At 33.1% G+C, this 13,678-nt stretch overlaps 1 protein-coding gene across 6 annotated transcripts in view; it reads left to right on the forward strand.

The window, feature by feature from the left end:
* LOC137640070 (uncharacterized) overlaps nucleotides 1-13,678 on the forward strand; it is a 1,165,168-nt gene that overhangs the window by 862,467 nt on the left and 289,023 nt on the right. For 5 of the 6 annotated variants that reach the window (XM_068372504.1, XM_068372506.1, XM_068372505.1 and 2 more), the window contains 2 exons: nucleotides 10,077-10,219; nucleotides 12,264-12,482. In XM_068372504.1, the coding sequence (XP_068228605.1) occupies nucleotides 10,077-10,219; nucleotides 12,264-12,482 (362 nt within the window). The remainder of the gene's footprint in view (nucleotides 1-10,076; nucleotides 10,220-12,263; nucleotides 12,483-13,678) is intronic. The other variant, XM_068372509.1, reaches the window with a different exon arrangement.

Genomic DNA, 13,678 nt, shown 5'->3' on the forward strand with positions numbered 1-13,678 from the left:
TTCACTCTAGTCGCAACTATTATTGCTCGATCAACGAGGTGACTTTGGGATATATGAATGTTTTTACCTATTCATATGTTTGTGAGGTATTAGCATTTGTTGTTGTTCTTGTCGTTTTAATTATTATTATTATTATTATTATTATTATTATTATTATTATTATTATTATTATTAACGCAAACCCAGAAGAATTGATGCTATTCCGTAGGCAAATTATATTGGAAGTCAGATTCGTTTGTTTATTCTGTACATCAAGTGTGATTTTCATCAAATTCTTTGTATGACAGAGAGGATTATATATGGAAGTCAGCTATATATGCCCACTTATATCTATGCATATATATATATATATATATATATATATATATATATATATATATATATATATATATATATATATATATATATATATATAGATACGTATATGCATTTGCTGTATGTATGTATATATATAATATATATATATATATATATATATGTGTGTGTGTGTGTGTGTATATATATATATATATGTAGTACTTATAACGGCTAATATCATTGATTATTATTGATATTATTATTGTTGTTGTTGTTGTTGTTAACTTTGTTGTTTTTACCTCGTGTAACGAACAATTGATTCATTAGTGTTGTACTTAGAATTGCTTAGTTTTTAATATACCTGTGTCCACATTAATTTCTTAACTGATATTGAAGCTGATAACTAATCTTGATGTTATGTTTTTTAATGGTTGTTATTGTGTTATAAAGGAAATATGAATAGAAATTATACTCAACGAAAATCATATAATAATTGTACAAAAAATTAGCAAGTTTTGTATTAGCAAATGACAGTAGCTTAACTATTCAGAAACCCGTTAGTGCTTGTAATATCGGAATTTATTACAATATAATCATGATGCAAACAAACAAAACATCTAACACTGATTCAGACTGGTAACTTATTCCCTAACATTAACCGCTTTATTATTATTATTATTATTATTATTATTATTATTATTATTATATTATTATTATTATTATTATTATTATTAACTAAGCTATAACCCTACCTAGAAAACCAGGATGCTATAAGCCCAAAGATTACAACAGGGAAAAATAGCCCAGTGAGGAAAGGAAATAAAAAAACAAATAAACAGTAAGAGAAGCCATGAACAATTGATATAAAATATCTTAAAGAACAGTTCCAAAATTTAAATAGATATTTCATATATAAACTATAAAGAGACAATATGTCAGCCTGTTCATCATAAAAACATTCGCTGCAAGTTTGAACTTTTGTTATGGCTATCTGACATAGTTTACAACATACAGAAACTCTCATTTAGGATAACCTAATGGATGGCCTCTGTCGTAATTATTATCTTTAACCCTACCTATCCTCTGTATGTGAGAATAGTCAGTCTATTCATGAAGACTATTTCAATCACAGGAGCTTATGCATAAGAATGTCACTTGGCTCTACTACTTCCCAAGCAAAATAAAATTCAATTCAGTTCCTGTTAAGGAAGGGAAATGTTTAATTCGAGGGTGGCAGATGTTTAGTAGTAAGTGAGATTCGATTTGCTGTTACTGGTACAGAAGAACTAGTTTATAGTGTGTGTGTTTGTGTGTGACTAGGCGCACGTGTGCGTATTCTACTTATATCTAAAGTTATTTAGGGTATTTGGAAAGGAACAGACTCAAGCCGAAACTACTCCGACAGTTCTGGGACAAATTTGAAGAAGAAATAAGAGTGAATTAAAAATTGAAGTAACAAATGAAACGATATGAAAATTTAAAGCTATTTCGTTGTGTGGAATAGACTAAATGCTTAAATGAAGCTAATGAATGCGATGAAAAGAAAAGAAAAGGGTAAAAAGAAACATAAGAAATGAGAAAGTTTACGAGACAGAAAGTAATGGAGAACTAGATAAAATCTCTTCGGGAAGTGAATGAAAAAAAAAAGGTCATGTAGGCTTGTTGCCGTGCAATTTGAAATTGACTCGGGTGCATGAAATACACAGAAATTTCTGGAGAAATATGAAAATATACAATATGTTCCTATATGACATACCGTGAAATTTGTATATAATTTTCGCATTATACCTATCTTTTTTATAGAATTTGCACAATGCATTCCGATATACTTCTATCACAGCGGAGGTGTTAAACAAGCTCTATATTAGATTTTTCCGATGACGGTGTTGCATCTTTAACGGAGGCAATAGACAGTCAACAGGTCTTTCCATTTCGGGGAATTCAGAAATGCGACCAAGCGTATTTGGTAATTTTAAGATTTAATGGTCTACTTTGGCTTAAAGGCCATGCACTAAATTGCCATGTGACTTGGAGTTCTTGACCACTTTCAATGAAATGGACCCATGCTTATCGAAATTAGAATCACCACAAACATACTGGTGTGGTCGCCATGTGGAACAGTTCATTTACGTTATTGTAAAAGCGTGTGAAGATAAGTGAGTAAAATACCTTCATTAATCCTGCCGAAAACAATATAGAGGTGTGGTTGATAGTGCTAGAAATAATAACAATAATAGATTTTGTGATCATAGATTCAGGCACAACTATTGGAAGTGTCTGAAATTTCTCTTGTACCGTAACTGCGGTATCATATGTTGGAGTCTTTGTTTTCAAGACATCCAATGATGACTGATAGTAATGATGAAAAGGAAAAGTCGAGAATACGACGAGAAGAGGCTGAAATAAATTGATGTGGCTTCAATGGCAGATATTGAGTAACATTGTGTTTAAACAGTAGTGTGTTTATGATTTTTCATGAATACACAGTAGGCCTAATTAATATTTTATTCGGAAATAGTCACATAGTTGCGAGGATAAATTTGGTTTTCTTATTTTTAAACGACTTTGCATAAACTTGAAATTGGGTAATTTATAATTCAGTAGTTTCTGCTACATAAAAGGGGCCTCCTTAATCAATTATCTCTCTCTCTCTCTCTCTCTCTCTCTCTCTCTCTCTCTCTCTCTCTCTCTCTCTCTCTCTCTCTCTCTCTCTCTCTCAGAGAATAAAATATAACACTCTTTGATTATTCCAGTCTTGAAGAAATGCATCAATAGTTATTTGGAAGCTCTAGTTTGGGTATTATTTTTGATGTAGCGGCACCAGAACCTTTTCCATCAAAAGATTGTTTGCCTATGGCTCAGGGTCGACTAATTCAACTCTAAAATCTGATTTTATATACTGTATATTTTTAATTTAGTTGTGTTTCTTGGTAACCTTTGAGATCATCATGATGTGATGTGCTTGATGTCAAACGAAATACACAGAATTCTTCAAGAATCTTAGTTATTGGTGCACACTTCATTGATATGCTCCATTTATGCCACTCGAGCCACATAGTATATATATATATATATATATATATATATATATATATATATATATATAAATTTCTGCCTCATACTTGAAATGCCAGGTCGCTTGGGGCTAGGGTTCGATCCAAAGTATGAGGCAGAAATTTATTTCTATTTGAGCACGATATTGTGTTGATATTTATCCATATATGTATATATATATATATATATATATATATATATATATATAATATATATATATATATATATATATGAATATATATATGTGTGTATGTATGTATGTGTGTATGTGTGTATACGTATATGTATTAGTATATTTGTATGTGGAATCTAGTGTTCATGTTATCAACTACTTCTTGTAAATGCAGCATAAAGCATAAACTATTATCTTTTTGAAAGGCTTGTCGATGGCAAGCCAAAATCAGAAAAAATGGCTGAGAGCTAAATTGTTTGGGACAATATTATCGTTTCCAGTAGACGACAATATTTGGTTTATTGTATAACGTTACCGATTAAAGACATTTATATGAGAGAGAGAGAGAGAGAGAGAGAGAGAGAGAGAGAGAGAGAGAGAGAGAGAGAGAGACTTGATAAGCTTATGAATTTCCTTAAACTCCAAGAAGTGAGCTTGGGATTCCTAACTCTCCATCGAGATGCTCAGAAAACACTGGGCATATCATGAACTCCTCAAGTCTATTGTCTTCAATATCACCTTAGGTCACACTGAACAGTGTAAAAGCGAGGAAAGGATGAGAAAGCCTGCAGAATCTGAAATGCATGACAAAGCTATCTCTTGCTGATGACCTCTCCTCCTTCTTCCTTCCTCTCTCCAAACTTCTATCTTCGCCGAGCACTATTTTCTTTCTCCCTGCCTATACTACTGAATAGGATGGGGTAGGAGCAGAAGGAGAGGCAGCTAAAAGCGAAGTAAAGCAGGAGAGTTAATGTCAGACAAGGACTCCTGATAACCACCACCGCGTTTCTAAAGTCGCCTTAAAATGAAGATAAGAGGTCTTGAGCTTCATGGACGCTCCTCCAGCACTGAGACCTAAGAATGTAAACAATGCAGACTGAGAGAAAATCACGAACTGCTTTCAACGATACGTAAAGTAAATGAGCTCTAACGGCATCACAGCTAGACACAGTAAAAGCTTTTATTTTTGGATTGATTACTTAATTATTCGTTATTGTACTTTAATGGACGTCAGATTACTGTTTTCCAACTTCTGTAACTTTTTTTAGTGTTTCTATCTCGTCCTATTATGTCTAACTTTTCACGACATGCATTCCATATTTATGTTTTTACTTTATAATGAGATTTTGATGTTGATCCATTATGTTATGAAATGTGTGTATCTGAATTAATAAGAACCTCATCCAGTAAATTAATTAAAAATATATTATATATTTCTTTTATGGATTGGCAGATAATGGACAAATGTAAATATCTGATACCAGTTGCAAGACATAAAGATGTTTTTCATTTGAAATTCTCCTTTTATCTTGATTACAGTACTACATTGGATCCCTTTCTCTGGTCACAGCTCATTTTGCCTTTGCCCACACATACGCCCAAAAGTCTGGCCTATTCTTTCCACAGTCCTCTGTTCTCATACACACAACGCTGAGATTTCCAAACAATTCTTCTTCACTCAAGGGGTTAATTACTGCAATGTAACTGCTCAGTGGCTACTTTCCTCTTGGTAAGGGTAGAAGAGAGACTTTAGCTATGGTAAGCTGCTGTTCTAGGAGAAGGACACTCCAGAATCAAACCATTGTTCTCTAGACTTGGATAGCGCAATAGCCTCTGTACCATGGCCTTCCACTGTCTTAGATTAACGTTCTCTTGCTTGAGGGTACACGCGGATACGCTGTTCTGTCTTATTTCTTTTCCTCTTTTTTCGAAGTTTTAATAATTTTTATATGGAAGATCTAATTTAATGTTTTTACTGTTCATAAAATATTTTATTTTGATTGTTTATTACTTCTCTTGTGGTTTATTTATTTCCTCGTTTCCTTTCCTCGGTGGGTTATATTTCCCTGTTGAAGCCCTTGGACTTATAGCATCTTGCTTTTCAACTTGTAATAATAATAATAATAATAATAATAATAATAATAATAATAATAATAATAATAATAATAATACTCGCCCCCTAATGTCCATGGAATTATGTTATACAGAGAGATCAGAGTATTTTAGGCGGTTCAGTCTTATGAAAACAACAGTTTATGGGGAAAATATATATAATATATAATATATATATATATATATATATATATATATATATATATATATATATATATATATATATACATAAACTGTATATTATATATAATATATATATATATATATATATATATATATATATACAGTATATATATATATATATATATATATATATATATATATATATATATATATATATATATATAATCCATTTAAAACGTTTAATTCGGTATTGCTAATGAAACACTATTTATTCATGCCAGAATTCGATCCTTCATGAAAACGTGAGCATTCAAATTTATTGACATATAGCCTTTGTGAATTAAATCTTAAATTTAACTTGTTACCTAATGGATACCCCACTTATGAGGCTGGAAATCCAATTTTGAATGACATCATATCATGAGATATATCTTTTGGATATTGTGAGATTATGTTGTAGGATTCAGCCATTATTTTCGTATCGTTCTTATATATTTTGATTTATTTTAAGTCTCATGTTTTATTGCCAAATATGTATAGTGAATCTTGTAAGCCGGATATTATATTCTATTCTATTTTATCCAGGATGTTTATAATTCTTATTTTCTGCCTTTGTTTTATTTAATGCGGAGAAAGCCAAGTTTGATATATCTAGGTCACTGACAGGATTGTGTTGATAATGATTTATTTACATTCTAAAGAGCTGATAAATTTGTATTTAAAAGACTGTTCAAGTTTATTATTCAGAGGGTTATAGAGGCTAAAGATCCAGAGAACACTTCACAAAGTTGTATATGTAGACCAGCATAGTTATGCAATTTTGTGACCGAGTTAAGAGGATTCTAAGTTGATATTAAGGTATGCGTCTGTGATGAGATTAAAAACCTTTTCTTCCGTGTATGTGAATAGCCTTGATTTATAGGAGAATAATTATTCCTTAAATGGTGTAAGCGTACTACATAGACTAAAGTGATCTGCTCAAAGGGGAAGTGTTTACTTTTTTTAAAAGGTTACCCATAGCTTCTAAGAAGTAGAATAAGCGTAGCGCATAACGCATGAAGTACTGATACATAAAAAGGGGTCAATTTCTAAATTTTCAAATATTATGGAAGTCTCAAAAACTAAAAAAAAAAAAAAAGACCCTTAGTTTTTGAGGAGGATACGAAGGAAATAAGACTTTGAGAAAGGGAAACTGAGCAACATTGTGTAGTCGGCAAATAATAACGGAAATTAGTGGAGAAGGAAGGTAACCGCATGTTCACAAAATTTTGCTTTTAAAAGAAAGGAAATACTTTTGAAGTAATTGTTAAAATTTCGGTGTAAAGAAAAGTTAGAACAGTAAGTGCTTGGTGCAATGGCCGTCTGGAACTTGTGCAAGACTGATACATAGTGCTTAAATCGATAAGGAAAAAATTACAACTTTTAGAAAACCTGTTGAATTTTGCAGTTCATTGTTCCTAAATTATAGTTTGGGACACCAGGCAGTAAGTAGTGTTGCATTGAGCATTAGACTTCATTGCTGGAAATTTGACATGGTCATTTTACCATGTATTGGTTAATATATATTAATTTTTTTTCTCTCTCTCTCTCTCTCTCTCTCTCTCTCTCTCTCTCTCTCTCTCTCTCTCTCCATTATTAATTAATCTAATATTTTAGTAAACCGATGTCTTAATTTTGTGTAAATTATTCAGTGGGAAGTATTCTCATAACACAGATGTGGTTTTTGTTACTATAGGGGGCATTACAAGCAGTGTTCTTATGCAGAACACTAAGTATCCTGTCTCCAAATGTAGTTGGTACCATTTTCAGGAAAGCAACATCTGTTTCCCTGTTGTTGTTACTGCAATTTAGGCAAGGATCCTTATCCCAAGTGTAATTCTGTGTAAATAGGATTTCTTAGGGAGGGAGTTTTACCTTCGCTGCTTTGCTTATTTTTTCACTTCTTTATAGCGAGCTAAATTAGAGCATAGCGAAGGTTTTGCTTCCTTGATATAGGTAATGATTTAAAATTTAGACACAATGAAGACACGGACACGGAGACTAGTAAAGTAACTAGGAGACCAGTAAAGTAACTAATATTGTCTATTCACTGTGAATAAATTAAGATGAATTAAATGGATTTTATCCATGGTTTATGAGCAATATTTGCTCTTTCGCTAAAATTTATTGTAGTTCTCCATTATTTCTATATTTTACACTATGCCGATTACTTAAAAGTTTTCCTACTTGGAAAGTAGGGATGTTGAATAAACGATTGGTTGTAATCCATATGAGCATACATAGGGAGGAAATTGAGGAAGAAAATAATCAAAATAACTTTGGGTCATACCTGCATGTCTATTGACATTAATAGTTTTGTTAAGTTAACATAAAAAACAACAAACCGATATAAAACTAATCGAACAAAAAATATAACCACCTCGCCTTAGCAAGAAATTCCTTAGGGAAATGTATTTCTTTAATTTTGTTTATTACACTTATTGATCATGCTGTTCTATGTACGGTTATGAAATGGTTCTGTCCTAGGTTTTGAATAGTTTTGTGTAGAATAAAAGAGCAAAGAAAAGACAATCCATAAAATGTGTATTATGTATATCAATGTATTTTCTATACAGTATGGCTCTATTCCTTGTGTCAATAGCGTCTTGCTTTATTTTTCTTATTTGCATAACAATTGTTGTAGCATTCATATACCGATGCCATTTGTATGTTCATCCATTCTGATACGCAATATCCCACTACTACTGTACAAAATATTAGAATCTGGTCTAAGTGTGTTAAATTTAGCAGTTTTCACCTTTGCACGCAGCTAAAGGCTTTCTGAGAAGATGCAGGGTCTCAGTTTTGAGTGCGGTATTCAAGAGTTGATGGCAAAGGCGACCCTCGGTTTTCATCATGTTAATTGCAATATTTGTCGGACTCTTTCATTAGGTCTCGCATTAAGCTACACTTTTCCTGAAGAGAATTAAATTGAACCATTGTGTTACTGAAAAATTTTACGTTGAAGAAAAATTGTTATTACATGTGACTAATTTAGGAGTACTTATCAAGAACTTATTAAATGTTTTATCAAGCGGAATAGATTTTTCAATGTTTTCAAGTAACGAATACTCTATATGTGACCATCACCCCCAAGAAATGAAATAAAACTGTGTTAAATTAGATTATTTATCCATTTCGTGATTTGCACCGGATATTCCGGTGAAGAAAAATTGTTACATGATGGATTTTTTCGGCTGTTGTAGTTTGCCATAATGGATAAGATTTTATTTTCACAATTTTATTTTTAAAATCTTTTAGGCAATTGGTTAATCAGGTTGCATTTTTAATTATGAATTTTGAGAAGCAAAAAGTTATTGACATCATCAATCTTTAATGTATATAAAAACAATCGCTAAATACACACACACACAAACACACACACACAATCTTAGTGGTTGGATTTAGATTTAGCATATTTCTGTGGCACTTAGAAATTAAAGAGTACGATGTTAGTTTCCGAAATAACTTTCGTCACGTACATCCACTCGTGCAAAAATTAACTTTGCAAACTATGGCTCAGCGCTTATTTTTGGAAGCCCCCTGACACACATTCCCACGTGAATAAAGTTGTCTCAGATTAGTGTCCTCGGTTTATACTGATGGAACTTACTCGTTGGTGTACTCAGTTGGCAAATCACACCGCTGCACATGTAGCGTAGCAGATATTTTCATCGTATGTCAGTGTTGCTACGTGGTCAGATGATACTTGAGTTAATGGCATAGTTGACCAAGGATTGTATGGATTGTCGATCCCCTTGATGACGATTCTAACACATTTATATTGCAACACTAGGTGATATTTTCTCTCTCTCTCTCTCTCTCTCTCTCTCTCTCTCTCTCTCTCTCTCTCTCTCTCTCTCTCTCTCTCTCTCTCTAATATATATATATATATATATATATATATATATATATAGATATATATATATAAAATTATTTTTACTGATTATATACTGCATATATATTTTATTTATTCTAGCGGTGATGACAATATTGATTTCTTTCGTACGTAAAATCATTTTTTTAGATTAGATATAATTAATTTATTTTGTTTTTTCATTCATAATTTATCGTCAAAGTAATGCCTACATGGGGTACCAGAATCCTTACATCATTCTTGTGCCTATTTATATATAAGCTGCCCTCATTTACAATGTGTTTTTAAGCACATGTTGCCGATGTATACCTTTTTCATATGTTATTTCATAGGTAAGCAACTCATTGCTTCGTGTCTGTATGGTGACTTTTTATTCAAGATATTTATGTAATTGATTAGTGCAGTAACAGCCGATCGGGACTAAGGTGTACCCCAAAGCCAAAGTAAAGTAATTCAAAAGAAGGTAACCGTGCTTACCCCATACACAATGGAAAACAAAGCACGTTAATAGAGGAAATGGAGTGGTAGTTAGAAAAATTTGTAACATACGTAATGGTTATCCATAAATCTATAAATGCCCATTTTCTGTTGTACTGATCGAGTATCCGTTTTCTTTTTCAGATGTTAAGCACGGGGGTAACAGCAAGAAAAGGATTGGGTTTGGCAAGTTCCTAAAAACGTTAAAGAGAGATTTGAAAAGGTCTTCGGGCACGACTAAGAACAATAAGAATCGAATGACTCATAATTTAAATAATCTACCAAGGGTAAGAATTAAGTATATTTCGATCTTGATACAAATCACTGATGAAGTCCTAGCCTTAGTTGAATAAGCATAGCTTGTGATTGCATTAGTGTTTAGTGTAGGTTATCTGTAAATATTTTGATTATACATAGATACATATAGCTTAGTTACCTATAGAAGAGGATTAATTCACATCACTTGAATGCAGTTAATATCCCAAACATGAGAGAAAACTGAAGTATGTAAATACATTAGTCCAACTTACAAGTTTGGATTTGTATAATAGAACTAGTTCATTGTTTATTTGGATGAAGAACAAAATGTTTTTACATGCTTGATGCAAAGGTTAGTCTTTTATGATAGATGATGTGAATATTTGCATTGGTTAATAAAATATGATGATTTTTCTTCATTTTTGTGATCACATATGATATATTTTTCAAATGTGTTATGACAATTGGCGATTTCACTGCTGTCCACGATTCAACGTAGGGATGTGCTTGCCTTCTACTATTTGTGGTCATGGAGTAATTTTATCGGTACAGCAAAAAAAATTAAGAAACATATGTGATAGTTTTTTTTTTCTCAGAAAAATGGAGAAATAGTATTTTGTAATCAGTGCTTGTGAATTTTAAATATTAGCTCTTTTAGGCATTAAATAGCTGGAAATAAGAGAAACTTGTTTGGCAATCGGTGATTAAAAAATCATTTAAGATTTACTTAATCCCCGATTACCCCTGTGTTTGTATTTCCTTGATTTAATAAATATTGCTTAAACTGAAATTACCTTTATTAATTACAGATATCTTTTCAATTGGAACTCATTTTTCCATTAAGAAATTATTATTTATCCATATATGTTCCTAGACTGTTCATTTAAGTGTCTAAAAAATAATAAGCTCATATAGCGTTATGATATAAAATCCCCTAAAGCTGCTTTGCTTCGTAATTCAAATGCCTAAAATGACAATTGGACAACTATTATATCATGCATGTCTGTGGTGGTTTGAATTTTGAATGTGCGAGACATAAGCTGAAGAACAGAAGTAAAATCTGTTAATGACGGCAACTCTAAGTACTGACACAAGTTTTGTTTTGTTTTACATTTTGTTATGAATTTAATTGACCTCCTGCCCTCTCTGGACTCCACCTCCCTGACCCATCAAGACTTGCTGTTGATATTCCTCCCTCCACCTTTTCCTTGTACATAATATAAGCTTTTGGCGACAACAATGGACAGCTCCTTGGTGTGGGTTTGTGCTCAGAGGCCTCAAGATATGTGTGCTCAGCTTCTGGCCGTGTTTGAATAGGACCTTCCGTATCGTGGACATTTGCTTTCAGCTTATATGGGTGGCTGTGTTTACTCTTGATAACCAGGATCTTGGAAGATGATGAGGTTCAGGTGGTTTGTTTGAGAGAGAGAGAGAGAGAGAGAGAGAGAGAGAGAGAGAGAGAGAGAGAGAGAGAGAGAGAGAGAGAGAGAGAGAGAGAGAGAGAGAGAGCATGTGTTTATTTACTTTTGTAGGGAAATTAACTTTAAATGACTTCATGAATTTGAATGTTGAAGATATAGAAAATAGCAAAGCTCGAATAAACTCAAAATCGATACAAGGATTAGGAAACAGGTATTTGGGCACTATTTTGGACTTTACTTTTGTGAGTTATTTAAAATCAGTGGTACGTTTATTAAGGTTATAACTATTATTATTAACATACTGCATACTTTTATCCATATAATACACAGAATAGACTTTTCATTATCATTTATATAAAGCTTAGATTTAGGATTTAGGATAAATACAGATGCCAAGTAAACTAAGACATTAGAAAGAGGGGATGTTTTATATACATCCAATTTGGAATAAACAAGCCCCTATGCACTGGAGATTTTGTTGCTTCCCATACGGAGGGTGTTCGCGGGGTGTTTAATATTGGCCATGTACCCTTCTGTATACATGGCCATGTTTTAATCCCCCACTGGCACCTTCTGCTCCCATGTTGCCTCCCCTGTTTGCATGGTGTGTTTATGCATGTATTCGAATCCCCGCCTCCGTATCCCTCTGCAGAACTATGGTGAGACAGGTCTGAGTACCACGCCGCTGGTCATGCTGCCTGGATACTCTTCCCCAGCCTCCTCCAGGGGCTCACACTCCACCCACTCCCACTCCAGCCACTCACACTCCAGCAGCCATTCTAACCAGGCCTTCGTCTCTGCCTCGGCACCTGGTACTCCTGGATCTTCGGGACCAGTCCGAGATTCAGGTCTGCAGGAGGCCATCGAAAGGGTAAGTCTGTTAGTTAACCTTCTCCCAAGACCTCACTGATCGCCTATCGTCTCGCCGCCAAATAATGAAGATGAGGATAACGATCCGGTGGCTGAAGATGATGGTGATGATGATCAGGATGAGGTCTCTTATTTATTATTTACGTCCACTGTCTGTAACCCCTTAAACCAGCTGCCTAACGCATGCTTCCTGCCCAAAACCCACCTCTGCCCCCATCAGAAGGACCCCTGTTCCCCATCCCTAAGGATGAATAGAATTGGCTTACTTCATTATTTCATCTTGTTGCTTCTATCCCTGAGAACTTTAGAAAAAGAAAGGTCGAAAGTTCTGTTCTCATCTCTCACTCACATCAGATCTTTAGATTCTAAATTCAAGTAGAAATTAATAATTTTATTTTGGAGGTCCTTCTGGAGATGACCTTCACTGTTGCATGGGCATTTTTCTTTTTTTTTAACCGTCAGTGCCTTACTCGTTAATATCTGCATTCACCTTCGTCTTGTTCATATGCACATTAAATTTTGAATTCATAACTAATGATTTTTCCCAGTCATCTGTACATGTAGCTTTTCAAAATGAAACTCTTAAAAGCATCATTCATTCATATTTTGGTAGAGCAAAAAAAGTGGATTACTAAATATCCACTGTATCATAGTGTATGTTTTGCCAAGTACTGTTGTAGGTCCTATGGAGCTTACACGGCGTTAGCTAAATGATGAAAACATTCATTATAAAAGTAAACTTTTATGGACTGCGAGGTTAAAATCAATATGAATAAATGTAATGATTTGAAATTCAAGAAATTACTTGTCATAATTTCTTTATGCTAGTGAAATTATTTAGATATTTTTATCAAATATCTGCGTTGACGAAGCATCTCTGAAGGTTTACTTGATAAAGCAATTGAGAGTTTTCAGTTTATATTACCAGTTAAGCACTTATTATAATCATATATACATTAAAAGTAACTTTATTCGATAGTTTATGGCATAAATTAATTTTTTTTTATTCCACATCATATGATTGCTATTGTTTTCAAATTGATTTAAAACACGTTAAATTTTAATTTTACTTTCGGCCTTGCATTATGAAAATTATTGTTTTCCATTCAGTATAGACGTGCATGTTTATCAATCTTTGTTGATATATTGATCAACAATACCGTGTCTTTTCAGTAATGACATGGAGATTTCCATTTA

This window comes from Palaemon carinicauda, chromosome 4, assembly GCF_036898095.1.
Source record: "Palaemon carinicauda isolate YSFRI2023 chromosome 4, ASM3689809v2, whole genome shotgun sequence".
Taxonomy (NCBI): Eukaryota; Metazoa; Arthropoda; class Malacostraca; order Decapoda; family Palaemonidae; genus Palaemon; species Palaemon carinicauda.